Source organism: Natator depressus, chromosome 5 (assembly GCF_965152275.1).
Source record: "Natator depressus isolate rNatDep1 chromosome 5, rNatDep2.hap1, whole genome shotgun sequence".
NCBI classification, from domain to species: Eukaryota; Metazoa; Chordata; order Testudines; family Cheloniidae; genus Natator; species Natator depressus.
Window position 1 is genome coordinate 79,140,913 of NC_134238.1, and position 27,516 is coordinate 79,168,428.

At 38.2% G+C, this 27,516-nt stretch overlaps 1 protein-coding gene across 1 annotated transcript in view; it reads left to right on the forward strand.

The window, feature by feature from the left end:
- The window catches only part of MEGF10 (multiple EGF like domains 10), a 140,433-nt gene that overhangs the window by 29,676 nt on the left and 83,241 nt on the right, over positions 1–27,516 (forward strand). Inside the window, exons 2-5 of the mRNA XM_074953064.1 lie at positions 10,582–10,714; positions 15,767–15,868; positions 17,025–17,125; positions 27,130–27,222. Coding sequence (XP_074809165.1) covers positions 10,599–10,714; positions 15,767–15,868; positions 17,025–17,125; positions 27,130–27,222 — 412 coding nt within the window. The 5' untranslated portion in view covers positions 10,582–10,598. The remainder of the gene's footprint in view (positions 1–10,581; positions 10,715–15,766; positions 15,869–17,024; positions 17,126–27,129; positions 27,223–27,516) is intronic.

Sequence of the window (27,516 nt, forward strand, 5' to 3'; positions counted from 1 at the left end):
TGGATCTCCATCTTTGTGTCAGACAAAGCAATCTGATGCTCCATTTTCTTAGGAAACAATGACATTTCCAGTCCTGCAACTGCATCTGTGTAGGAAAACCCCTGTACTATTGTGGAGTATCACTGAAGTCTGTGGAGATCTGCCTGTGTGGATGTTGCAGTAATATGGGCCCTAGTTCTCTCTGAAAATTATTCTGATCTCTGTGTTTACACAGAGATATCAACATTAGTTTTACTTGAAAACAATTTTCTCTTCTCTTGTCCACCCTACATCATATCACACATTGCTTCTTTCTTCCTGACTATGCTCTTCTTTTAACATTTAGTTTGGTAAGATGGAAAGTTAAGAGTTTTGAAGGATTTTCCTGTTTTTGAAGTAATGAATGACATACCAGTAATACATAAATCAGAAACATACAATAGATATACAACATTTAATAAGTATATAGTTTTGTTTGACTCATGTAATGTTCTTGATATTAAAGAAGAGCTTTCAGGATTTCTATTCTAGTTGGTATTTAATCTTCTGAAAATTGTGATTTTCAGATAATTTAGTTTGGATTCTAGAAAGTTTAGCAGTCTTTATTTGGTGCCTTTCATAAGGATAGAAACAAACTGAACAACACACTTGGACGAAAGGGGATTTGTGTCAGTTGTTTGAAAAATGTGTGTAAGAGCCCCATCCTGCAAACTTTCCTATGTGAGCAGTCCTTACACAAATATTTCCACTGACTTCAACTCCTCATGTGACTAAGGGTTTGCAGGATCAAGCCCTACATTTGCAACCTGCCTGAAAAACTAAGGCCTCTTTTCTCCATTATGTCTGAGCTGTGCTCAGATGTGGTGGATGTTGGGCATGACTGGGAACAGATTCCGGTTCTCTGATCTTTGGCCACCTGGTGGAAGGTAGAGGCCCACTCTAATTTCTGCTACTGATGCAAAGGACGCAGTGGAGTTTGGTACCACCCAGGGATGCTGGAACAATTTGTATAGTGGGGGTGCTGAGAGCCATTGAACCAAACTGTAAACCCTGTATATGATGGAAACCACTACAACCTATGGTTCCACCACATTCCTTCTGCCCCTGATATAAACCCAACCTGCTCCTTCCTCCTTCTCTTTATACTAGCACATTGGTGCTAGGGGGAGCTGGTGAAGGAGGCAGCTCTGCCAGCTTTATGCCTGTGAAGACTCCCCCTACAGAGGGGTATTACTTGGCACAAAGTGAACTTGGAAGACTATAGAGTCCTACTTGAAATAAAAACATGAGATCTTGGGCTGTGCTTTCATCTGATTTTCTACAGGAAGCAGAATTAGTTCTGAACAAAATATGGATACGTGACTTTCAAGGCACTTCAGGAGAATGTTTTGGTGATTAAATAGCATTTTTCTTTGAGTCAGTAATCAACAGTAATACTGTGGCATGGTGCTAGGCGTCACTGTGCTACTCAAGCCACCTAGGTCATGCTGCAGCGCTGGATGACACACAAGGCAGTTTTTGAGAGGTTAGGCATGTTAGCGTCCGAATTCCAGCCTGAGTAATTACATTTCATTCTGGCCATCTAAATTCCACCCCCGAAAAGAAGTTATTTTTTACTTCCTCTCTTAAAAAATTGTTCTGTAGTGTTGCTGGTGCATACTGGCTAACCACATTCCACCCCGGAAGTATCTGCAGCTAAGCAGGGGGTGAAGTGACTCCTTTGCATATTTTTTGCAGGGTGCTTTGGATTCTTTTGTTTGAAAATTTCTATATAAATAAACTACGTTTCTACAAGAAACAGCACAAAATGTGGACTGTGAAATTATTTATTTACCCAGATCATTCAGATGCCATACCTGTCACAGGAAAATAAAAATGATCTAAGATATTAAAGCTGGAAAAGAGATATTAGTTCATTATTTACTTTTTTCATCACCAAAATTAAGCATGGCACTTAAAAAAAACAAATTGTATCTGCCCAGTAATGGAGGTCTATTACAGTATAATCTTCATCTATTTGTCTGGTCTATTTTTAAGACATACACCACAGCTATTTTATTAATTTCCTGAATCAGCCCAAATTTTCCTGTGTTCTGTTTCAGGCTGATATCCCTTCTTATACGACCTAAGACCACTTTAAACATTTCCTTTCTCTTTTTGGGCTCAAAATATACCTTGGAGGTACTAATCGAAGTTGGTGCAATGTAAGGCCATACCTCCATGGAGCAATTCTGGAAGAGATTGTGCCCATGCTTTCATGGGGAAGCTGCAGTCTGCACGCCTCTCCATGTTTGGCAAGAAGGGGAGACAGGAAAATGGATTTACTCCTTTTGGGATTACATGCTTCTGGGAAACCTAGGAGGGCGCAGTCTCTGTGCTTGAGGGTTCTCAGTGACTGTGATCGTGTCTGACTGCTGCATTGGGGCAATAGAGGGGAAGATTCTTGCAACTCTCTCTTCCCTCCTTATGCAACTGCCCAAGGCCCAGTCACATGCTGATCCTTTGCGTTTACACTCTCTAAATACTGGTAGATGCATATCACACTCTTTCTCCCCTCATCGTTTAACTAATTATGCTATTTAGTTCTCATAATCTTCACTCATGAATCCATCATTCGAGGCCTTGGATAATTTTTATGCTTCTTGAACTTCCTCCAGTTTGCCATCTTTCTGAAATGGAAGCTGCCCAAATTGTGCTCAGTATAGCAAGTACGCTGTCCCTAGAGCCATATACAGAGGGACTATCCTTTTACTGTTTTGTGATATGATAGTTTGCCCATGCAGCCCAAAATCTCATTAGCTTTTTGGCTGCTGTAACACATTGCAAGTTCCTATCTAATTTGCAATCCAATATCACCCTAGGTCTCTTTCAGCATTATTGCCTTTCAAGTATTCTCATCCTATTGAACATCTCTGTTCTGGATTATCCCCCCCAGATATATATGTGTGCATTTTTCTAATACGACTCTCATTTTGTAATTTTTTGCCTGAATTTTTGACTTCTCTATTATTTCTCTGTCCTCACAGATGCTTGCAATATCTTTCAATTTAGTAACATCTGTGAATTTAATTAATATGCCATTTACCTTTCCCCTCCAGATCATTAATAAAGATGTTAAATAAAACTGACCCTAACATTGATCCTAGTGGTGCCTCCCTAGAAACCTCTCTTAATAACAAGCTGCCATTTATTTATATTTGCCTTCGTTTACAGTCCTTCAGCCAGTTTACAGTCCATGTGACCATGATCATATGCAAGTAAATTCATATTTGTTTTACAAGCAAGATTTTCTGAGTCACTGCATTAAACTCGCTTTTAAACTCCACATATAAAACATGTACTGCATTACATTCTCTTCATCCATTAATTTTGTAATGTAATCAATAAAAACAATTGGGTTTTTCATAGTCACAAGTTAGCATGAGACTAATCATTGCTGACAAGATGAGGTCAAATTCAAGTTTTGATAAGTTGTTTTGGTTTTATTGTTGTTTTAATTAAGGTTTGTGTCCCTGGCAAGGAAAGACTCTTTTTTTAAAAAAGATGCCCTGTGTCATGATGCTGCCTTACATTTATTTTGTGCCTTATCCCAAAGAGCTTTACAAACAAGTGGGGTATATAGCAGAAGAATTAACACCTCTAGAGTGAAATGATTTAACATTACTCTAAACACTACACAATGAGTTAGGAAAGGAAGAAAAGGATACCTTATCCTAGTGGAATTAAAGTGGGTATTTAAGTACATAGATTACAGCTACCAACAGAATTTGGTGTTAACCTTGCTATTCTGGCAAAAAGTACCATGAGCTCTTTAGATGATACTCAAGTTCTATCTCTCATCTGGGGACATTTCCAGGAGCATGGTCTTCTATCACCTAATGGTATTCTGAGGCATTGGCTTAGTCCTAACAATAGGGATTGAGAGAGAAGAGGGCCACCTCCTAAATCACCAACACCATACTCAATTTGATTGCACAATTTATAAACACAATGTGAAAATGAAAGTATGTTGAACAAGGGCTTATTTCTTTTTAAAATAACATCATCTGCTATCATATGAGCAGGATGGCTGTGTACAAATGTAATACAAGGGAATGCAATGTGTCACATTGTCTGGAGTGGCTCACAACTGTGAGTGCCAATTTCAGGTCTGACACCCCCAAACCGGTGGTACGTTCTATAATTAGATTTCACCAACCCAGTAACAAATGTGAACTCCTGAATCACTATATGAGTCTTACCGTAGAGTCACAGACAGTCCCCTTGGGAACTGCAGTCTATCTGGCAACCCAGGCAAGCTGGATTTAGTGATAAATGGTCACTTACACCAAAGATCACAAAATATTTAAGTTGCTTCCAGTCTCTAGAGACCAGGCACTTACCCCAGATGAATTTGTACCTTAGAACTCACACCAAGACAGCTCTTGTACGCAGTCCTATGGTAAACTAACTAAGGAAAAAGATTAGGAAAAAGGAATTAGGGAGTTATTTACAGGTTAAAGCACACAACATATACACACCAATGAGTTACAGTCTATGGTTCCGAAAGGTGACAGAGTTGTAGTAATCTCTCAGCACTGAATATCTTTTGAAGGCTAAACCAGGTTGACCTTAGTGATCTCTGCTTCTGTTTCCTAGCTTCAGCCCAGTGAGAGTCCAAACAGCAAAGACATGAAGAATTTTCATGTCAGCTATCTTTATTTTCTTCTTCCAGAATTCAAGTTGATGGGACAGGCTTCCTTGCACATAAGCTGCTTTACAGGTGTGAGAAGGCAATTAGCCCAGGCTTCGTATTGTGATGCTTCACAATGACGCACTTAGTTTTGATAAAAACAACGAGGAGTCCTTGTGGCACCTTAAAGACTAACAAATTTATTTGGGCATGAGCTTTCATGGGCTATAACTCACTTCATCAGATGCCTGGGGTGATAAGTACAGTAGGCAGGTATAAATGTATAGCACATGAAAAGATGGGAGTTGCCTTACCAAAGGGGGTCAGTGCTAACGAGGCCAATTCAATCAGGGTGGATGTGGCCCATTCCCAAAAGTTGACAAGAAGGTGGGCCGGGGAACCACTCCTTCTCCTGGGTTTACAAGTTCAGAGCAGGCATTTTTACAGTTATAAAGCAAAACTTACATATTACCTTGCAGCATGGGCTATAGATATTACAAGTAAGGTTAATGCATGCAGCAACTTACAAGCATTTTATAGAGTCTAAACATCCTTACAAGTCTAACACCTATCTTGAACAGGAGAGCTGGTCTGATTTCCAGCTATGGATTTGTCAGTGCTCAGTTTTGGCAAGAGCTGGCACCTAGTTTACCAGTTTCACAGAGTGCACAATAGATGATTAGAAAGTTTCCAAAACACCTATACAATATGTGTGCAAAAGGACAGAAATGAACAAAAAATATCTGACTGATTAGAACAAAGCAGATATGCCTTTTCTGGAAGTTCCTTTCCCAATTCAATTATATGTTTCTGCTGCATGTTTTATGTTGCAGAGATAAAAGTACTTTTGCAACAGTAGTGGGAAAACTATATCAGCATTTTCCTTTCTCTTCAGTCCAGTGTGTCATGTTAGCAATTGTATCATACTATAGCTCTGTTGCTTTGCAGTTCTAATACCGCTTAATTCACCAACAGCATTTGATTCTGCTGAACATAAAATACTTCTCCACTGCCTTGAGCAGCTTCTGCTTCTTTCATGTTTTTCATTATTTTAGCTTTTGTCCCCCACTTCTCCCAACATTTACATTTTGTTATGCAGCAGAGTATAATGGTTAGAGCAGAGAACCATGAGTAGGGCCTCCATTTACCAATCTGTAAATGAGGAATGTTTGCTTTCCTTTCCTTTTTTCTACTTCTGATCCTGAACTTAATTTAAAAAAAGTTAACTGCTTGCCAGGTATAGTAATATTACCTACCACTGGGGTATTATGCGGTTTTCTTAATGAGGTCCAGATTATCAAAAGTGGGTGCAGTGGGCACATCTACAAAACCCAGATTTGTGTGCACAAATCAGGTATAGTAACAGTTAACTATCCCTATATAAAGTGCAATTACAGGATCTGCTCACCCGGTTACTAGACAGACTTTTTTAATTGCTTGGTTACTCATGTGATTACAAGTTTATAGGTTATTTATACCCCCATCTTAAACTTTGCCCATTAATGTTTATAAAACTCTTTGGGATTATCAGATGAAAGTTTTCATAGAAGAATTATTAATTATTTTTGTTTGATTTAGCAAACACATACATCCAGATATATATTCCGTGTTATCCTTGTTTAGGTGACGTAAGTGACAGAGGGAACAACCTATGGCAGTTTCAGGCATCAGCATCATATTCCTGTTATGGGTCTAGACCACGGGCCTTATCCAAAGTCCACTGAAGTCAGTGGGAATCTTTACACTGACATTAGTGAACTTTGGATCAGGGACCAGATTGCCAAGGAATTCCATCAGGTATCCTGCAAAATGAAAACAATGGTGCTTGTTTGTAAATCTGGGTTTTGCCTGCAGTACTAGTAACAGAAAATGAGGTGGGGCAATCAAATTTTAACACCTTCTGTTGTAAATTATTGGGTGGTCATTGTTCATCCTACCTATTCTTTTGAGGGAAAAATGTGGTTAGAAATGCCTTATTACTGTTGCTAGGTTGAATTTATTTTGGTTTCAGTCATGCCTTGATGAAGGATGGGAGGGTACTTCATTTATGCTGAAAGAGTTGCATTGATTGGTTACCAGTCAAATAAATTGCTTTTAAAGTTTACTCTGCAAACTTACACATGGCCTTGGTGGAGCCTTCACATCTTACTTCCTAGATTGTTTGTTAGTTTTGCAGTTTTAAATATGCAAACATATTGCTGGCAACAAGGGAGCATTTTGGAGGCTCTTCTTCACCTCTTTGGAACACTTTACCATGGATTTAAATGGAACTACTTATAGCTCTAGGCCTGGTAGCAGCTTTTTACAACATCAGAGTAATAAATTATACAAAAATCTGTATGAGGTCAGAAGATCTTTCTTTTCTTACATGAGTTGTTTACTTACACATACTTTTGCTAATCAGTAACATGTAGACAGAGGACATATTCCAACATGAATGTTTTCAGCTGTTAGATCATTTGTACTGTATATGGTAGACACCACATATTGGGGGCACTGGAAAAATACTGAGAATATTACCTGTTGAGACTTTTGTTGCACTATATAGTAGCAAACATGGATCTCTGAGCAGGACACATCAGTGCATAGTGTAGGCAGCAAGAGTTAAATGAATCATCTATGGGGTTTTTTTTATTGCTAATGTAAACACTTTAGCAATGCTAATCAGTTGTACTGATTTTCTGTTTTGATTTTCCTTAATAATTAAGCAAAAGATCTGAATGCAATCAGGTTTTACACTAGGGGGCTCATGCAAATGATTTTTTTAAAATATATTTTAAAATTTGTTAAATGTATCCAAAAGCAAAGTTATTGAAGTTAAAAAAAAAAAAAAAAGAAAAGAAAAAAGAGAAATACAATATACCGTCTGCATATAAATAAAAGTGTCTAGTTTAATGGAGGAAATCACCACTTTGTTGGTATTATTAACTTGAAAATGCAGCTGCTTTTATTTGTTTTTAAACTGAACTCCATACTAAATAGCAGTTCCAGAGCATGAAATGTCTTCAGTCAGGCCTGGGTTTTGAAGGAAGGTTTTGCAAAGCTGGGCAATCTCTGTGATCCCTACTTCACAATTTTTCCAAAAAAGCATGTTTCTTAGATTTTTTTTTAAACATTATCTTAAACTGCTTGTATATTTATTTTGTATTCTTAAGGAGATGCCATTAAGTATGCCTCTGTCTATTTCATGTTGCTTCTGCCGTGCTCCAATGCATTTTTTCCTCTTTTAAAATAATATGTCAGTAGGTTTTGTAGTGAAACATTCCATAGTGAAACAACTCAGAAACTTTTTGTTTCAGATACATTTATTTTACCAAAAATATTTTCATTACTTAAAAATTAACTCTTTGGTGGGAAAGGTACTTTATTCCTACATCATAAGTTAGCTTTAACAATCTTAGAATTGTTTTTTGCCCAGATTTCGGAAGCCATATGAGGATACAGGGCCAGATCCTCAGCTAAGTAAAATGGTATAGCTCTATTGCTTACAATGGAACCATGCCAATTTAAACCAAATGAGGATCTGGCCCAGTATAGCAGATCTATAATAGATCTTCCTTAATGCATCTATAAAATCATTGTTTAGTCTAATTTCTACTTTTACACAAAAAAGCAAATTCCAATTTGTAAATGGATGATTTTTTGTTTGAATTGGTGACTCTATATATCGTAAGGTAATTGTTTTTGAATAAATGGCAAATTGCTGCTTACCAGCCTTCATTCTAGTCTTTTGTGGGAACAGTAAGAAGAGGCTGGGTCTTAAAAATTAAAAGCATTTCAGTATGTATTTTAAAATTCAGTAGCTGAAAATTCAGCTACAACATACTCAAATCAATTGGGCAGCATTTCAGTTTATTTTTAAGATGAGTTTTTTGATGTGGGAGGGAATTGTACTAGCCTAGAACGTTACGACTTACAAAAGGGGATTTTATGTCAGACATCAGTACAATGATTTTTACAGCAATTTGATGGTTAAAGTTAGAAGTACACCAAAAATTTGGAACTACCTGTGAGAAAATCTTGAAAAAACTTAAAGCAAATTGGTTGAAAAAAAACACCACATTGTCAACTTATGCACTTACATGGCAATTATGGGTTTGATTCTGCAAGGTACTGAGCAATTCCTGGAGATGGTGAACATTCTATACTCTCATTGAGGGGTTTGTTCAGCATCTTGCAGGTTTGAGTAATATGTGATTCATATATATATATATATATAAAACCAAAAAAAAAAAAGTGTAACATTTATTTATTGTTACTTGTTTGTTTATCTGACTTCCATCTTTTCCCTGTGATGTTGTTGTCAGTTTCACCATCCCAGACTGGGTAGACAATAATATTTATTAAAATATGTTAACTGTGATGATATGTGCATGTTAGTAGGATGTTCCATGTGTTAAAGATACAGTCCTTTTCCAAATAAGTCTATGTTCATCTTTTGCTATCAGCATATGATCCAGTTCAACTCTCTGTGCACAAGCATCACCCTTGTATGCAGTGGGATATGTCTATTCTCACAGCCAAGATCAGAACATGCACCCTTTTTACAGTGCATTCAACGATCACTAAGATCAGTCTTGATTTTGCCCTTATTCACATCATTTCTGTGCCAATCTTATCTGAAACATAGATCTTTCTCATTTGCCTAGCTCTCCTCTGCTGGTGTGCACACACCACTGTGTATCATGCTGACCAATATAATCTAATTGTTTTCTTGTACTCCCCATTCTTTCTGTATCCATTTCTTATCTCTTGTCTTATAGTTAGCTTGTAAACCACTTAGAGCAAGGACTGTCTTTTGTTTTGTGTTTGTACAGCTCCTTGCAAAGTGGGGTCCTAGTCCATGATTAGGTCTGCTAGGTTCTACAGTAATACAAATAATAAACAATAAGAATATTGAATTCTGTCGATAGGAGGAAGTATGGTCTAGTGAATAGGGCATTGGACTTGGACTCCGGAGACCTGGGCTCCATTCCTGATATAGACTTCCTGTGTGACCTTGTTTAATCTCTTATTCTAATCTGTGCCTTAGTTCTCAATCTGTAAAATGGGGGTGATATTTCACTACCTCAAAGGGGTATTGTGAGGCTAAAATCCTCATTAATCATTAATGATTGTGTAGCACTCAGACATAGTAAGGGGAGCCATTAGAAATAGATAGATGAAGAATTCTGGGATACAGTTTTTATGAGAGATGCTCTGCAAAAGAAAGTTGTTTCACATTATACTCTATTGTGTTTTTTTTAAAGTGAAGTTGGGTCTTATTAAATTGTGGGACTCATCACTCTAAATACTTTGTCCCTAGAGCCATTCTGTGAACAAGTGCTGCCTGCGCTTTTGGACAATACTCAACTAATTGCATCTTCATTCTGATTGGGAACATCCCTGCTCCTCCAGTCTTCAGTCTTTTCTGAGCTAAAGATGGCAGTTGTTTGAATTTGTGTGTCTGTTCTGTGATATAGACAGATAACCACTAGTATGTAAACTGAGCCCATCTAACACAATTTCACTTGTGACAACACAGGTCTAGGGTGACCAGATAGCAAGTGTGAAAAATTGGGACAGGATGTGGGGGGTAGTAGGTGCCTATATAAGACAAAGCCTCAAATATCGGGGTTGTCCCTATAAACTCTGGTCACCCTACACAGGTCTCCAGAGGTGAAACTATAGTGCATTTGCTCGCTCAATGCCATCTAACCTGTTCACATTTAATTTCTGATTTTGAATTCTATTAAGGAGAGCCTTGTATTCCTACTACGAGGCTGTCACCATGTGTCTTGCTGTTAAATGCCTGCTATCCTATATAATCCGGTTTGGGGCCAGATTCTAACTTGGTGTAACCAATGGACTTTCACCAAGGAAGAATTTGTCTTCCTATGTTTATAGTTTGAATATTACCTTGACCTAATATAAATCTTTTTTTTTTACAGGTCATTTATTTGAAAAAATGGTTATTAATTTGAACTGGTTTGTGTGCTTCCCGGTTGTACTGTTACACCACTGGATGGGGACAACATTATCCTTGAACCTTGAAGATCCAAATGTGTGTAGCCACTGGGAGAGGTAATATTTCTATTAGCATCATAGACCTGATATATCCTTAGTTGCTTCTGATTATATTTATTATTTATTTTATACAGGGCATTTCACATGCTTTAAAGTGTTTTATAAAATGATCAAAAATAATGAACTGTGGATCGGATCCTGCAGTTACTACAAGGGAAAAAATGCAAAATTGGGCCATGTATATGTAAAAGGTTTGGTAATTAAATATTCATGGTAAATAGGCCCAATGGCCTGTGATGGGATATTAGATGGGGTGGGATCCGAGTTACCCAGGAAAGAATTTTCTGTAGTGTCTGGCTGATGAATCTTGCCCATATGCTCAGGGTTTAGCTGATCGCCATATTTGGGGTCGGGAAGGAATTTTCCTCCAGGGCAGATTGGAAGAGGCCCTGGAGGTTTTTTACCTTCCTCTGTAGCATGGGGCACGGGTCACTTGCTGGAGGATTCTCTGCTCCTTGAAGTCTTTAAACTACAATTTGAGGACTTCAATAGCACAGATATAGGTGTGAGGTTTTTTGCAGGAGTGGTGGGTGAAATTCTGTGGCCTGCGTTGTGCAAGAGGTCAGACTAGATGATCATAATGGTCCCTTCTGACCTAAATATCTATGAATCTATGAAAAAAAAAAGGACCATCTTGCTTTATATTTAAATGCAGTCATCTCTGGGGTAGGATGCAGCATCCATTATAAGGATACCAAAAACACTACACAACCGTACAGGGACAGAAGTTAATAAGAATACCTTATCCAATTAACTCAGCAGGAGAATTTGCATATTCAGAATATAATTAGCCATACTGGAATTGGGCCAAGTATGATTAGGGTGCTTCTTTACTTTTCAGCTTTCCCTGAATCTAAATTAAGACTTGTTGGCTTAATTTTTTGATGAGATTCAGAAATTTAAAATGTACGGCTATAAATTCATTAATCTAGTTAGTCCGTTGCTTTCATAATTTCATGATAATTGCCAGTAGAATGTTCACATTGGGTAAGACAAGATTAAACAATATGCATTTGTTTTCCCTTCTTTTAAAATATGAAGATTATAATAGTGAAACCATGCCTCATGGTCTCATTATCATTAGGTTATTCTTCCGGCATCAGAAGTAAATTGTATTATGTATTTAAGTGTTGAGAGGTTTGGTGAGCATTAGTAGAGACACATGCCTTATGGTGATATTTCTACACTTTATGGACTGTTTATCAAAAATGGCCTCTAAGGGCCTGATCCAACAAATGCTCTGAGATTCATGTGGAACGTTTCAACTCTCTGGCCTTAAACTCTCACATGCAAGTTAGTATATGCAAAAACTTGTATTAGCTGATATATATCAAGTAGTTAGCTGAATAAATACCCTGTTTCTGAATGCCAAGCATAAAGCCAGAAGCTTGTCTGATAGTACTTTATGTCCGATATGGTGTGGGAGGAGGGGGGTTGGGTGGTGCTGTCTTTAGCTCTAGGGAAGCTAAAGATTTTGAAGGAAGCCACAAGAGAAATGTAAACAAAAAGAAAAGAATAATCTACTGCAAAATTTCTTTAAGATAAATAATCAAAGACTGCAGAAAACAAAGATGTAACAAATCTGCCTAGTGTTTCTAAATCAACTTTCATTCATCCTTCCATTTTCTGGGGCTTAGAGAGTGGGTAGAATGTATAAAAGCACAAATTGAAAATTGCCATAGCATTTATATTCCCATTCAGAACAGACAGCAGGTACATAAGTATAAAAGAGTAACCACCAGCTACCAGTTTATTACTGCTTGTGTCATTGGCATTCCTATACACTTTAAGTAAGAGGCCCGCCCAATAATAAAATCTTCATTACATGTGAACTGAGATCATAGTAGGAATGAACAGAGCTGGCCCTGTGTAAAATAAGAAGTACAGAGCCCCAGGGAAGTTGAGGTAACCCCCATGACATGTGATTGGACAGGGTATGACAGCTGGATGGATTAGAGTTGTTTGTCTTTAGGAGGATGCAGGAATCAGCAGGGAGTGGGTTCTGGGCACTTGGAAAAGTTAGATTCCCAATGTCCCCTCTCAAGGTAAGTATCACAACAGGAAGGGGAGATTGTAGGTGCTGTCTGGGAATAGATACTGACTGATCAGAGACACCAAATGTGTGCGGCCCTATTTGGCTGCACACTTGGCACATGTTTGTGGCCAGTCCAGGGAGTTAGCACCACAGAAGAAAATGTACCCTTCACTTTCATACATTATAATCCCATTACTCAGTGAAAAGTTGATTTATTGCCAGCACAAACAGTCTGGTTAAGAGTTTTCTAAGATTCAATTATTCTTTTCTCCTCTGAAATGTAGATGGATTCCACTTGCTCCAATGGCTTCTCTGCAAACTTTGAGTCCCAAACCATGTATACTTTCCCACTGGGTTGTACCTGTAGTTTGGCAGGAAACAAAACTTTAAAATTGTATTTTTTGAAAGCCATTTTTAAAAAAATGTGCTTATCTTTAATGTCCTGTACTTTCTAAGCCTGGTTCAGAATACACTTTATCCCCTAAAACTGTTACATGAATTAATTGTTCTACACCCTGTCAGCAATTATCATCCAACATATTCTTAGGATTCCTGACATTTTAGTATCTAAGCATACCATAACTATAGGTATTCTCTTTATCATCCCTCTAAGTCTTTCCATTCACAGTATTCAAAGTGGATTTCAGGTACAGTTTTTTCAGACATTTCTCTAAAAGTCCGAGCAGATTTTCTCTCTCTATTTTCTCTGGTTGGCCAAGAAACCACATTTTATGGCTCCAGACTTGGCTCTCCAGCTGCTCAGTGAGATTACTCAAAAGCTTATTTCCTTGATATATCCTCAGGAAAATGTATTACAAATTTCAGTCTCCTGCCTTTATTTCTCCAATATGGTCCTCACTTGAGACAACTGATTTTTCAGATTTACATTACTTTTCTTTAAACAATCTATTCTTAGTTCCATTTGGTCAGATATATTACCCAGCAGAGCAGTCACTGCCTGCATGCAGAACAATTTTCTTTTTTTAGTGAGGTCTGTGATTTTTTTCAGTTCGTGTCTTCACTCTGTTCTTTAAAGATGGTTGGTCCACCTCTTAATCAAGCTTGCACTTCCTCATGAGCTTCAATTTTACATATAGTTGTCATTGTTTAACTTTAATATTCATCAGGAAATGTCTCAGTACAAGTGGATCTGTCCATTACACTTCTGTGTCTTGTGCTGTATGTTTTTAATGTGGAAAATGCAACATGGTAGACATTTAGAAACTAAACAGAAATAAATTTTATGTTTGGCTATCTGTTAATATCTGCATAATATAGAATTTATTAGGTTGTTAAGATCCAATCTGTGGCAATTAGCTGTTTTTCATTTCATAAAATGATGGACAATGTTAGGATTGGGATTAAGAACATTAAAATATTATGACTGATGCAGATGTTACTCTTTAGTTAACTGTAAGATCTCTTGTTACACTTTTCTCACAATCACCAACAATTCACAGCATAATAGGGCTCAGTCATTTTGCAGAAACTTCTAAATGATTACATTGTTAGTTATCATTGCCATCCACTTTGAATTATTAAAGTCTTCAATAAATCAGAGTCTAGCAATCACTTTCTTTGATAGACATAACTAATTTCAGGTACAGTTTTCTTGAAAAGAAATATGACCTCCCAAGTTCTGAAAATTTGGCACAAAATGAAAGGCTGTCTTTAAAAAAACAATGCGAACAACAATAACCCTTAGTGGTCTGTATCTTTAATAAACTTGCATGAAAATATTAAGGAAAAAAATAAATGTAGAGCAAAAGCTAAATTGTATGCACTGATATGCTTCTGTTAGGATGGTGATTATTTTATTTTATTTATGTGGTACCAAATTAAGGCCTTAAGACCCAATCCTCCAAGTTATTGAATGTCCGTAATTTCCACTAAAATCAATCAAAATTGAGAGTGCTCAGCACCTCTCAGGAGCTGGCCCTTTTTCTGCAGAGTGGGTGAATGGTCTTCTGGGCACATAAGACTCATAATGCCTCATAAACTACTTGCTGCTATGAGCTGACCTGTTCATGGCCCCCTGTGCAAAAGAGAAACCAAAATAAACCCTTCCATTTCACAGTTCTTAGTAGCGTAGCTACTCATGTCTAGCACTGTAAGAGCAAGATGGGCTGAAGATTGAGATAACCATCCATCTCCTCCCTCAGAGCCTGTGCCACAGGCCATGAAAATATCTACAGTATTAGAGTTGTAATTGGTGTAATTCCTGCTATGTTGTTCCCTCCTGGAGAGGAGAAGGCAGTGAGAAAGGAACCTAGATCTGGGGTTCTTTGTACAAAGTAACAAATCTGCAATTATTGGTTAGGATGGGGACCTTCCCACACTGATAATCATATTGGCTTGGGGTTGGACGTGTTCCACTTTCCTGGTTTAAGTACTTGAGATGCCTACTCCATAGTTCAGTGTAGTGAGGCAGGGGCCTCATCCTTCTTTTTCCTCCCTGTTCCAAAATACCATCATGATGAGAGAACCTTCCATTCAATGAATCCTGTCCTTTTTTAGCTGTGTTCCATTTTGTAGTTGTTGTCCCTGATTGTTAGGCACCCAGGGAAGAACTTGCCACTCCGTTTTACACCTCACTTCTGGTAGCACAGTAGAGAAAGCATTGAGTGTGGTAAGTGCTTCCTTGATGCCATTTCCTAAATTTTCATACAGAGTAGTTTGAGCTTGACAGTCATAGACTCTACCTTTAGGAAGGGGGCTATCTTAGTTGATAATGTAATGTGTAGAGCTGTTTCTTAGGGAGGCTCAAGGAACTTCTCTTCTGCAGGTCTGCATCTGTGAAGGCAAACTTGGATGGAAAAGGACGGCCAAGTTCATAGTCATATATTGTTAAATACTGATATAAATATTTCTGAGGGTTATTGGCTCTCCCCCAAAGACCTGAATATAGTTATCAATTCTAGCTATAGCTAATCTACTGGGATTGATCTTTCTTTGTAAAAAGATTAATACTATGAGCATAGACTTGCTCAGTAATCTGTTTTCTTTCTCTTCAGTTATTCAGTTACAGTTCAAGAATCATATCCACATCCTTTTGATCAAATTTACTACACCAGCTGTACTGACATACTGAACTGGTTTAAATGCACTCGACACAGGTAATTTATAATTATCAATACTTTCAAATTGTTCCTTTGTTGTAGTAATGTATGAAAGGTATATATTTAGTGTGTTAAAAATTGACCGTCGTGTACAGCGTCATCAACAATAGTGAATAAACTGTCTAGCATTTACAGTTCAGCTCATCTGGAAAATGTTTGTCTAAATCAGTCAATAGTATATGTGTTTATAGCATTTGTCCCTGTCAAGATCATAGGGTCTATCAACCCATCATATATGTGGTGTGTATCTGATAGGTGGTGACCGGGTTAAAAAAGATTTGTATGATATACCAAAAAATGATACCCCTCCGCTCCTATAAGGAGTAACTGGAGGGAGGTGTAAAATGAGGCATATGACTTGCTGCCCTCTTTGGAGAAAGGGAACATTGCCTTCAGGGGAAAAAAATGCTTGTTCAAGGAAATCCCTTTCTTATGCATAGTAAAAAAAATAAGGAAGGAATGAGTGACTCAGAACTGGCCTCAGCAGCTGTAAAGTATTCTTTTTCTTCTGCCCAATATGATACACCCATTAGTTATGGTGGTGTTGGGTAACTACTTCTTGAGCATACTGCATGAGATAGTTTAATATTGGCAAAACGAAATACAAGTGATACAGAGTTCATGGAGATGTTGTACTGACAACATGTGTCTTCTGTGTTGCCATTTAGTTGTGTGCTGTTCATTGTTCATTGTTCATATTAGATCGGGTGTTGTGAGGGTATGTGTACTGTTTCCTTAAATCTGTAGTCAGAAGCCAGGCAAGAGAGAGCTTGGGAAGGTTCTAGGCTGGAACTCTACAGTGAAGAGAAAAAGTGCAGAGAGAAAGGCTTTAGGGATAAAGCTATATTCCTTATTCTAATAAAGTTGCTTGTTTAGTGTTAGGAAAAAAAAGCAACTCTTTCTGTGATTCTTTACCATGCTTAATCTATTTTACTGGCCGCTGAAAAAATAAGGTTTATGATGGTAATATTGGCAGATTTCAAGAATGGAACATTGATATTGTTAAATTTATCAACCAATAAAGCCAAATCTCTGTTTTTGTTTTTCTCTTGTATTATGTATCAACCCAAGATGTTCCTAAATATGCTAAAATAAACACTGTTTTATTTCAAAGCCATTATAATAAATGTAACATCCATTTATTTTTCATTAGAATCAGTTACCGTACTGCCTACAGGCATGGAGAAAAAACAATGTACAGACGGAAATCTCAGTGCTGTCCTGGATTTTATGAAAGCAGGGAAATGTGTGTCCGTAAGTTTAACTTTGTATTGCTTTGAAATTCTATGTGTTTATCAAAATGCTAGGTTCACTCCTCTTTGGAGGTAGACTTGTGGAACTTGAATTACCAAGGGCTCAATTATCCCATCAGTTGTGCACATGCAACTCTCTTTGAAGTCAATTGATGTTGTGCATATGCAGATGACAGGATAATTGGACCTCAGATGTATAAGTAGATACATTTGACATGATTTTCACTAATGATCAGCTGGCATGTTGCACCTCATACAGTACCAGTGTCTGTGTCCTTTCCAACACAATACATACATATTTAATACTAGACCAGTGTTTTTCAAACTGAGGGTTGCGACCCAGTATTGGCTTGCAGAATGTAAGGCACTGGGTTGCAACTGCTCTGGTCAGCACCGCCAACCAGGCGGTTAAAAGTCCCATGGGTGGTGCTGCCCAGCTAAGGCAGGCTAGTCCCTACCTGTTCTGACATCGCGCTGCGCCCTGGAAGTGGCCAGCAGCAGGTCCGGCTCCTTGGTGGGGGCCATGGGGTTCCGTGTGCTGCCCTGCCCTAAGCATCGGCTCACTGGCCAACACGTGAGAGCCGCACAGAGCTGCTTGCGTGCCTCCGCCTAGAAGCCGGACCTGCTGCTGGCTGCTTCTGGGAGTTTTTCACAATTCTTACAGCATCTTATCTTCCATTGCTGTCCTGCTTTCAGGAGGAGCTTGGCACCTCACTATATATTGCCATAAAGTAATAACAATTACAACATATGTCGTTTCATGGCTAGCTTTTGAAGGATTATAGTCCTGAGTGAAACTTCCTCCCTTGGTAACATTTGGATTCTCAGGAGCATGCTCTTTGTCCACTGTTGCCACCAAGAAATGGGATTTTGGAAATGGAAATGAGAGAAAGCATCTGTACTGTGTATGGTTCAGTTTTTCTAGCACAGATTTACTGTGCTGTTTGATTAGGGATGTACCACATAAACACTCGCTAGTCCCATAATTGATTCTTACTTGGCAAATTACTATTGACTTTTACTACTAGGACCTCTTTATTATTCACATATAAAAATAACTTTGTATCTAACAACTATCTATCTATCCTATATGAGAAATATTTTCCATAGGATTATCAGCCTGAAATCAACAAGATGAAATTCCATAAAGACAAGTGCAAATTACTACACTTAGGAAGGAAAAATCAAATGCACAACTATAAAATGGGGAATAACTGGCTAGGCAGTAGTGCTGCTGAAAAGGCACTGGGGGATATAATGGTTCACAAACTGCATGAGCCAACAATATGAAGCAGCTGTGAAAAAATTCATTCTGGGGTGTATTAACAGGAGTGACAGATGAAAGAAACGGGAGGTATTTGTTCTGCTTTACTCAGCACTGGTGAGGCCTCAGCTGGAGTACTGTGTTCAGTTTTGGGTGCCACACTTTAAGAAAGATGTGAACAAATTGGAGAACGTCCAGAGGAGAGCAACAAAAATGATAAAAGGTTTAGAAAACCTGACCTACTAGGAAAGGTTAAAAAAACTGGGCATGTTTAATCTAGGGAAAGAGGCTGAGGGAGAACCTGCTAACCGTCTTTAAACATGTTAAGGACTGTTACAAAGAGTATGGTGACGAAATGTTCTCCATGTCCACTGAAGGTAGGTCAAGAAGTAATCTGGGGGGGCATGGATCAGCATTCACGTCACACTCCCCATCAGTACCTAGCCTGAGCAAGCTAATGATCCAACCAGATGATCAAATTTGGTGATAAATCCTGGTCATGTGTCACCTGAGGCACTTTGCACATATACTAACAAGAAGTAATCAACTTAATCTGCAGCAATGGAGATTTAGGTTGGATATTAGGGAAAATTCCTAACTGTAAGATAGTTAACCACTGAAATACATTAATGTTGTAGGGTGTGGCTTCCCTGTAGCACCCCCAGCTTGCAAAGTGTGGCACTGCCTCAGTTTTCCTCCCTGAGGTGGATCTCCTCAGCTCTCTACATATAGGTCAGTGCTGGAGATGTGGCTTAGGTCCCTTTCAGCCCTACATTTCTCTGATTCTATGACCTGCTTTGAACACCATGTTCCATAAAATGACATGCTTCTTAAAATTAGATTCCAAACCCATTGCCATGGATGTATTTAGAAAAATCTGCCCAGCAAATATCTGTAGCAATTCTGCCTGTCAAATTGACATACTTATTGCGCTTATGAAGGAAAACTTGCTAAATTCTTAAATTATTCTGTAACGCCATTGTCATCTCAATGAAATCGTGCCAACTTTTTGTTTCTGAATGTCTGGATAATGCCCTTACAAGTGAGAAACCTGATCATCAAAACTTAGGTGACCTAGCATAAACAACTGTTTACTCAATATGTTTTTTTTTTTTGGCTACAACAGCCAAAACATATTTCAATTTTTTAGAGGGAGACCAGAATCCATTGCTGTGGAGTGCAGATTCATCCCTGGAAACATACCAGTAAAGCACTGTGGAAAAGCCTTTGTCAGCATCCTTTGCTAGTGGTGGTTTTAATTGCCCACAAATTAGATACTTGTGCTTTCAGAAATAAAAGCAGTTTTTACTTTAGACAGAGAATGAGAGAAGACCCCACTCATGACAGATGCCAATCATATTTCTTGATGCATAATTAGATGGCACTCACTGTGTTCTTTAAGATCAAATCACTCATTATCACTGCAGCAGTAGGAATAACTCGAAGTTATACATTCTGTCAAGCAGGGTGAGTGTAGATTATCAGAGTAAAGACATATTTTTGTCCTAGTTTAAAGGAGATGTGAAATCTAAGTAACTCCCCCGCAAAAATTAGGGGGGAAAGAAAGAATCAATCCATTCATTTCAATGAGACCACTTGCAGAATAAGCAAGGATGGCAGAACTAGACTTTTAATTGTACTCAGGCTAAAGTACCAGTGGGCTAAATAGCAGAGGCCACTCACCTCCATTACTTCTGTGGAGATGAGCTTCATTTTGGATGTCCAATACCACAGGTAACAAGAAAATATAAAATCATAACTGATAAAGTTTGCAGATGACAAAAGAATGGGGGGAATGGTAAATAATGAAGAGGACAGATCACTGATTGCTGGGACAGGTCACTAGATTGCTTGGTAAACTGGTCACAAGCAAACAATGTGCATTTTAATACAACTAAATGCAAATGTGTACATCTAGAAACAAAGAATTTAGGCCATACTTATAGGATGGGGGGGCTATGTCCTGAAAAGCAGTGGCTCTGAAAAAGATTTGGGAATCGAGGTGGATAATCATCTGAACATGAGCTTGTCAAGGTTCCTTCCCCACTCTGAACTCTACAGATGTGGGGACCTGCATGAAAGACCCCCTAAGCGTATTCTTACCAGCTTAGGTTAAAAACTTCCTCAAGGTACAAACTTTGCCTTGTCCTTGAACCCTATGCTTCACCACCAAGCGTGTTAAACAAAGAACAGGGAAAGAGCCCACTTGGAGATGTCTTCCCCCCAAAATATCCCCCCAAGCCCTACACCCCCTTTCCTGGGGAAGGCTTGATAAAAATCCTCACCACTTTGCATAGGTGAACACAGACCCAAACCCTTGGATCTTAAGAAAAATGAAAAAGCAATCAGGATCTTAAAAGAAGAATTTTAATTAAAGAAAAAGTAAAAGAATCACCTCTGTAAAATCAGGATGGTAAATACCTTGCAGGGTAATCAGATTCAAAACATAGAGAATCCCTCTAACCTTAAGTTACAAAAAGACACAAGAACAGGAATATACATTCCATTCAGCACAGCTTATTTACCAGCCATTTAAACAAAAGGAAATCTAACTCATTTCTAGCTAGATTACTTACTAACAAGTTCTAATACTCCATTCCTGTTCTGTTCCCAGCAAAAGCATCACACAGACAGACAGACCCTTTGTCCCCCCACCCCTTCCAGCTTTGAAAGTATCTTGTCTCCTCATTGGTCATTTTGGTCAGGTGCCTGTGAGGTTATCTTAGCTTCTTAACTCTTTATAGGTGAAAGAGTTTTGCCTCTGGCCAGGAGGGATTTTATAGCACGGTATACAGAAAGGTGGTTACCCTTCCCTTTATATTTATGACAGAGCTCCTAGTGCGACGCTGTGGCCAAAGGGGCTAATGCGATCCTTGGATGCATAAACAGGGGAATCTTGAATAGAGAGATTATTTTACCTCTGTAATTGACACTGATGTGACCACTGCTGGAATACTGTGTCCAGTTCTGGTGTCCACAATTCAGGAAGGATGTTGCTAAATTGAAGAGGGTTTAGAGAAGAGCCACAAAAATGATTAAAGAATTAGAAAACATGCCTTATAGTGATAGACAAATAGGTCAATCTATTTAGCTTAACAGAGAGAAGGTTTGGGGTGTTTGAATAGAGTCTTGAAATACCTACATGGGGAACAAGTATTTGATAATGAGCTCTTCAGTCCAGCAGAGAAAAATATAACATGATCCAATGTCTGGAAGTTGAAGCTAGATAAATTTAGGCTGGAAATAAGGCATAAATTTTTAAAGAGTGAGAATAATTAATTATCAGAACAATTTACTAAGGGTTGTGGTGGATTCTCCATCACTGGCAATTTTTACATAGATTAGATATTTTTGTAAAAGATATGCTCTAGTCTAAGAATTATTTTGTGGACATTCTGTAGCTTATGTTATAAAGGAGGTCAGACTGGATGATCACAGTAGTCCCTTCTGGCCTTCAAACCTGTGAATCTATGAAAAACTGATCGCAGTTGAGCCCCACAGAACTTCAGAAGAGCTTTCCACCGTCTCTCTGCAGATCCCGCCTCCTTCCTCTTCTCCTCACAGGGACTTTGGAGTCTTTCCCCTCAGTGACTACAGTAACTTCCAGGGAGCTGTCTGTGCAGATTCTGGGGATCAGAATTCTGTTTGCCTCCACTCCCACCAACACCACATGCTTTTGGTAGTGGCTTAGAGAGGTTGTGAAGGATAATGATCTCTGCCTGTGAAAGAGGGGATGGGGATCTAGGATTTGTTCTGTGGCCACTACAGAGACACATGCAATATCCACTAACTGCTCTATAGGCACAGAGTCTGGCCCAGTTTTAAAACTGGGCTATAGCTTGGATCAATGCCTGTAGGGCAGCAGAGTCATGACTTAGCCATTCAACTTCAAATGTAGTTTTGCCAAGTACGGTCTTGGGGATTTGGCCCTTTATAAATATATTTCTGACTGGAGTTTTGCAAATAACCAATTTTTCAATTCAGTGGCAGAACCAAAATATTGAAGAAAAGAAGAAGAAGTGGTTGTGGTTGTGGTTGTTTTGGGTTGACCCAAAATGAAAATTTTTTCAAAAATTTCAGCAAACTGTAAAAGTAAAAATAAAAATTCATTTCAGGATGAACAATGCATTTTATTTGACCTGAAATGAAACTTTTTGTTTTCAAGGGCTTTTTTACCTATAATTTTTAAAAAATTGAAGTAACATTCAAAATGAGAAGTCATTTTCAATTGAAAAATCTTAATGTTTCATTTCAAATATGTCAAAAACATACTTTGAGATTTTCAAAATTTTATTTATTTATTTATTTTCCAGCTGAAATAATTTGGCAGATTCACAATTTGGTCGATCCAAATCTGCAGTTTTCATTGAAAAAAAATTTAATCTGAAAATTTTCACCCAGCCCTATTCCTGAGCAATATAGGTTTCATTCTTTTCCAAGTATTTGACAAAATTCTTCAAAAAATTGTGCATTCCTTGTGTTAAAGATCAAACCCTCTTTCTCATTTCAAGATTTACTGTAGTGAATTCTTCAGCATCTTCTTTTGACATCAGATAACTCTATGCACAGCTGTTTAAACACAGTCCATAATGGCTTATGATTAAGAAATTTCATATCACTTTCTTAGTTACTATGCAGATGCATAAAATGCTATTCAGAAATTTTGATTCACCTGATTATGTTTCACAGCTGACAGGGCTGGTGCACAAGTAAAGGTGTAAGGTTAATGAGACACATAAATTCCAACACTCAAGTGTAATATTTTAAGTAGATGGTGGAATTGAAGAGAAGTCTAAATTGCACCACAGGTGGTGTACTATAGCACATTAATATAAAAGGAGGTTTCTGGATTGCAATCTTCTCTCTAAATGTCATACTGTCTGTCTTTACCCCAGTGATAACAGACAAGTATCAATTAGAGACCTTGTACTGGTGGTAGGACTAATGTGGTTAGTGTCTGAAAATGTCAAGTTGATCTGTATTATATGCACTAAACATGATTTAATTCTCTTGGTATGATCTCCCCTCACCTTGGTATGATCCTGTGATATGTCTGAAAATGTGCATGGAGAGTTTGCCACCCACCAGTTGCAACAGTATAATAATAAAAATGGCTATGTTCTATGTGGCTAACACTTTTTACGTTTTAATATGCAGTACTGAGCTTACCCAGCAATGTGTTCTCATTTGAAAAATACTCTCATTTTTTTCGTATAAATGGTTGTTTTGGCATTGGTTGATTTGGCAGTGCTGAATGTGCTTTCTGCATGCTGCTTACTACTGTCAATGACTTTTTGGTGCTATTTGAACCAGACAGACTCAATTTGAGTTACACCAATCCTTGTACATCAACATGTTAGCATCAGGTCTGTAGTAGGCCATAATGCAAACAGGACCTCTTTCCTTGATGCGATGTCTCCTTCAGCTTTTTCACTAGTCCAAGTCATATCCCACCCACAGCCCAGTGCAAGTCTTCTTACTTCTTTTTCTGACACAATATAGACCTCCACAGATAATATGCCCCTATTTGCACTTCCTTCCACTGGAGCAGATGCTGTTGCTCTATTTGGTGCCAGCTCTGAATTTAGCTTAGAGTATTAAAATACCAGAACTTGATGATGTGGTATTTTTTTGCCTCACACAACATCTGTTAAGGATGCTGGTTTGAGTTCAGATGCTGTGAGTCCAACAGTAACCACAGAAGATATATGGGAAACAACTAATTATTTTTATGACTGTAAACAGTTTTGGATATATTAGTGTCCTGAGTATGGAAAGAAAAATTTCTTGAATTGGATATAATTTTGGATTTAAGAAGCTTAACTAAGAAATGTTTCATGTCCCTCCTTTCCCTTCTTTCTTAGGCACACATAGGATGTGATCCTGCCTTTCTTACATTACTTAAATATTCCTCAAATTTAGTATAACCTCTTGAAAATAAAGAATTACATGTGGATCTCCTTTTGTGTAGAATTTTGTAAATATGGTATTTTCATTTGATATTTTAAATTATCTTTATTAAAATATTTTGGAAGCAGTAATAATCATGTTATATAATATCCTTTATATCAATGGACTTCATCCTGCATTCCTTGTACATAAGGAATGGCCAGAAGAGTCAGCAGGAGTTTTGGATGTGAAAAATTAGTTTAAAGCCTATTTGAATTTCTTTCAAAATGGCAGTTGATCCATAGTCTCTGCTCATAGAGTAGGCAGTATGGTAGTCCTCAGCTGGTGGAATGGACTAAGGTTGCTTTTATTCTATACTACACCAGGACCAGTGCTGGTTCTAGATTCAACTGGCTCCTTTGTGCCCCTCTGCTGTACCCATCAGGTATTGGGCACAACTGAGAATCTGGGTCAGAGTCTTTCTCCTCTAGGTCACCCGAATCAGTTCTGGACTTTAGTGACTCAAAGTCTTTGCCATCCAATGGTTAATCAGTAATCTATGTGAAATGAGGCAGTGGTTTTAATTCAGTTCCTGATGGGCATGTGTCCATTTACACCATCAAAGAGTGCTCTTAATGGCATCCTTGTTAACAGCTTTAGTGGATTGGCCAAAGAACTAATGGAGAGGGAAACTGAGCTATCCTCACTGTTAGGGGAGGTACTTTGAGATCAAGGACACATTGGTAGCTGTGTGGTGAAGCCTGAACTACATGATCGATAAAGGACTTCAATCTGCAGGATTGGCAACCTGGCATATTTCACCAGCACTAAATTCACTTTATTCTTAAAATAACATGGGGGCTGTAAATCTCAAGCTTTAATAAGTTTAAAACAGTCTAGTAAGTAGACTTCTCTGCAGTTACTTATAAAGGTATTACAGAGGTATTAAGTTATAAAGATATTATATAGGTATTATTATTTAGGCTTGTGTTAACAAATACAAACTTTTGTATGTGTTATTTCTATGTATTTCACAGTGTGCATAATGGGATATAATGAAAGTGGGGCCAATGCAGAGCTATGTAGCCCCATTGCATAGAAATTTGGGTTTAGTATGTGAGTAATCACCTGTTTATCCACACATGCACATTTTCCACTCATTCAACAAAAGTCCAATTCATATTTAGCCTCCTTAAACCTCTTCCAAACACCAGCTGAGCCATTTATCTTTTCTCCTCCCCCAAAGATTCACTTCTCATTGGTATAAATGATCAGGTTTCTGTTGTGGATGTTTCTTTCAAATGGCAGACTTTGGAGATGGTACAGAGAGAATCATCATCCCATGTGTATCTTTTGGAAATTACTGTTGTTTGAATTGAAAAATTCCCACAATATGTGTGTGTGTGTGTGTACATATATATACACAAAAATTAACTGACCTTCCTGGGGATGTACCTTCAGTGTATGTAGTTTTCCTTATTTGTTTTTCTTTGCTAGAGTGATTTCAAGCTCTGGGAGTTGTGGTCAGTCATCATTGTCTTAAATATTTACCACCCCTAACTCCTGTACCCCTACCTATGATGGGCAATTCTATGAGGCTTCTTTAGTTTCCTGGCCTAAGAATTAGATAACGTCACTGTTAGTTGGGAGGGCAGGACTAATTGACCTGTCTGCCACTGTGACTGACATAAGCCCTTCCCCTCAGTCAGTATGGTGATGTCTTTGTCTTGTTTGCAGTTTGGTCTTTTTGTCCAACAAAGATCTGCCTTCACCTCAATCCTTATTCTGGACATGTCTTCGCAACAGCCCTGATTCCCTCCCTATTCCAATCTTCTCTGTGCTGCTCCCTCTCTGCTCTGGGTTCCCATAGCTTCCTTCTTGCTCTAGGTTTCCCTCCCAGTATCCCATGCTAATGGTATGTAGCTTTTCATGCCCTTCTGGTGGCTAGACCACTGTTTCTGATTCTTCATCAATAATAATTTACACTGCACTTTGCATCTTCAAAGAGCTTTGTGAACGTTAACATTAATTCACGTTCACCACATGATGTAGGTAAGCAAGTAACATGTATATCAAATTTATAGGTGAAGAAGTTGAAGCAAAAAGATTGTGATTTGCCCAAGGTGACCTAGTGTAAGTCTTATGCCCAGGTTTTAGAACACTCTGGCTCCCACTTCTGTGCTCCGAACACTAGAGTACATCTCGCACAAAAGACTCGACATTAGGGCTGGTCAAAATGAAAAGTTTTCCCACAAATTTCCAATTTCAAAAAAGGCCCTTAATTGTTTAAAAAAAGTTTCAAATGAAAAATTTCATCCAGCTCTACTCAGCGCTGGCAATGATAATTGCAGGAGGAGTCAGCAAGTTTACATTTTGTATTTGTCTAGTGATCATGTTTGTTTCACCGTGCTGCTTCTGAGTCATACAGTCATTCATGAAGATAAATATTAAAGTACTGATGTGTTGTGATGTATTCTGTGTGGTGTAGAGAAAATCATGTTTTACTCACTGCTGCAGCAAAAACTGGCATGAGTTTTTCTCCAAAAGTTTAGAGTATCTTCTCATAGCTTAGCATGAAATAGTATTTGAGCAGCCTTAATGGAATTTATTTTGAGATTTTGAACTTAGAGAATAAGTTGTATGGTTATAAAATACACGTTAAGTCTGAAAAATGACTCACAGGTGAAGCTACCAAACATGAATTTACAAACAATTTTTCATGTTTTTAAAGGATATTTGAGACAAAAAATAAAACAGCTGGATTGGGGAAAAAGCTATTGTGTGGTGTTTTATTGTTTGTTTTTATTTTTGTGCAAGATGTTCTTATTTTTATTGATTTCTCTTTCTGACAGCTCACTGTGCTGATAAATGTGTCCATGGTCGTTGTATTGCTCCAAACACCTGTCAGTGTGAGCCTGGCTGGGGGGGTCCCAATTGCTCTAGTGGTAAGTTTACACCTGCTGCTGCCTGTCTTGTGTTGTTTTTACTGTATTGTCCTTCTTCGGGAAATTATCATAGATCCTGTGCTTGATCTCCTGGTCGCTGTTGGAGGAGCTTGCTCTGATTTATCAGAATGTGTCAGAACTCTGTGTGTGGTCTGATTTCTCTCATTTATTCCAAAGGAGTAGCAGCAAGTGCCAATATTAAAAAAATGCTTATTTTGGCCCCATTGACAAGCCAGATTGGATAGGGCTCCATTGCTGGAGAAGGTAAATATATTTGCCCTGATCAAGGTTCCC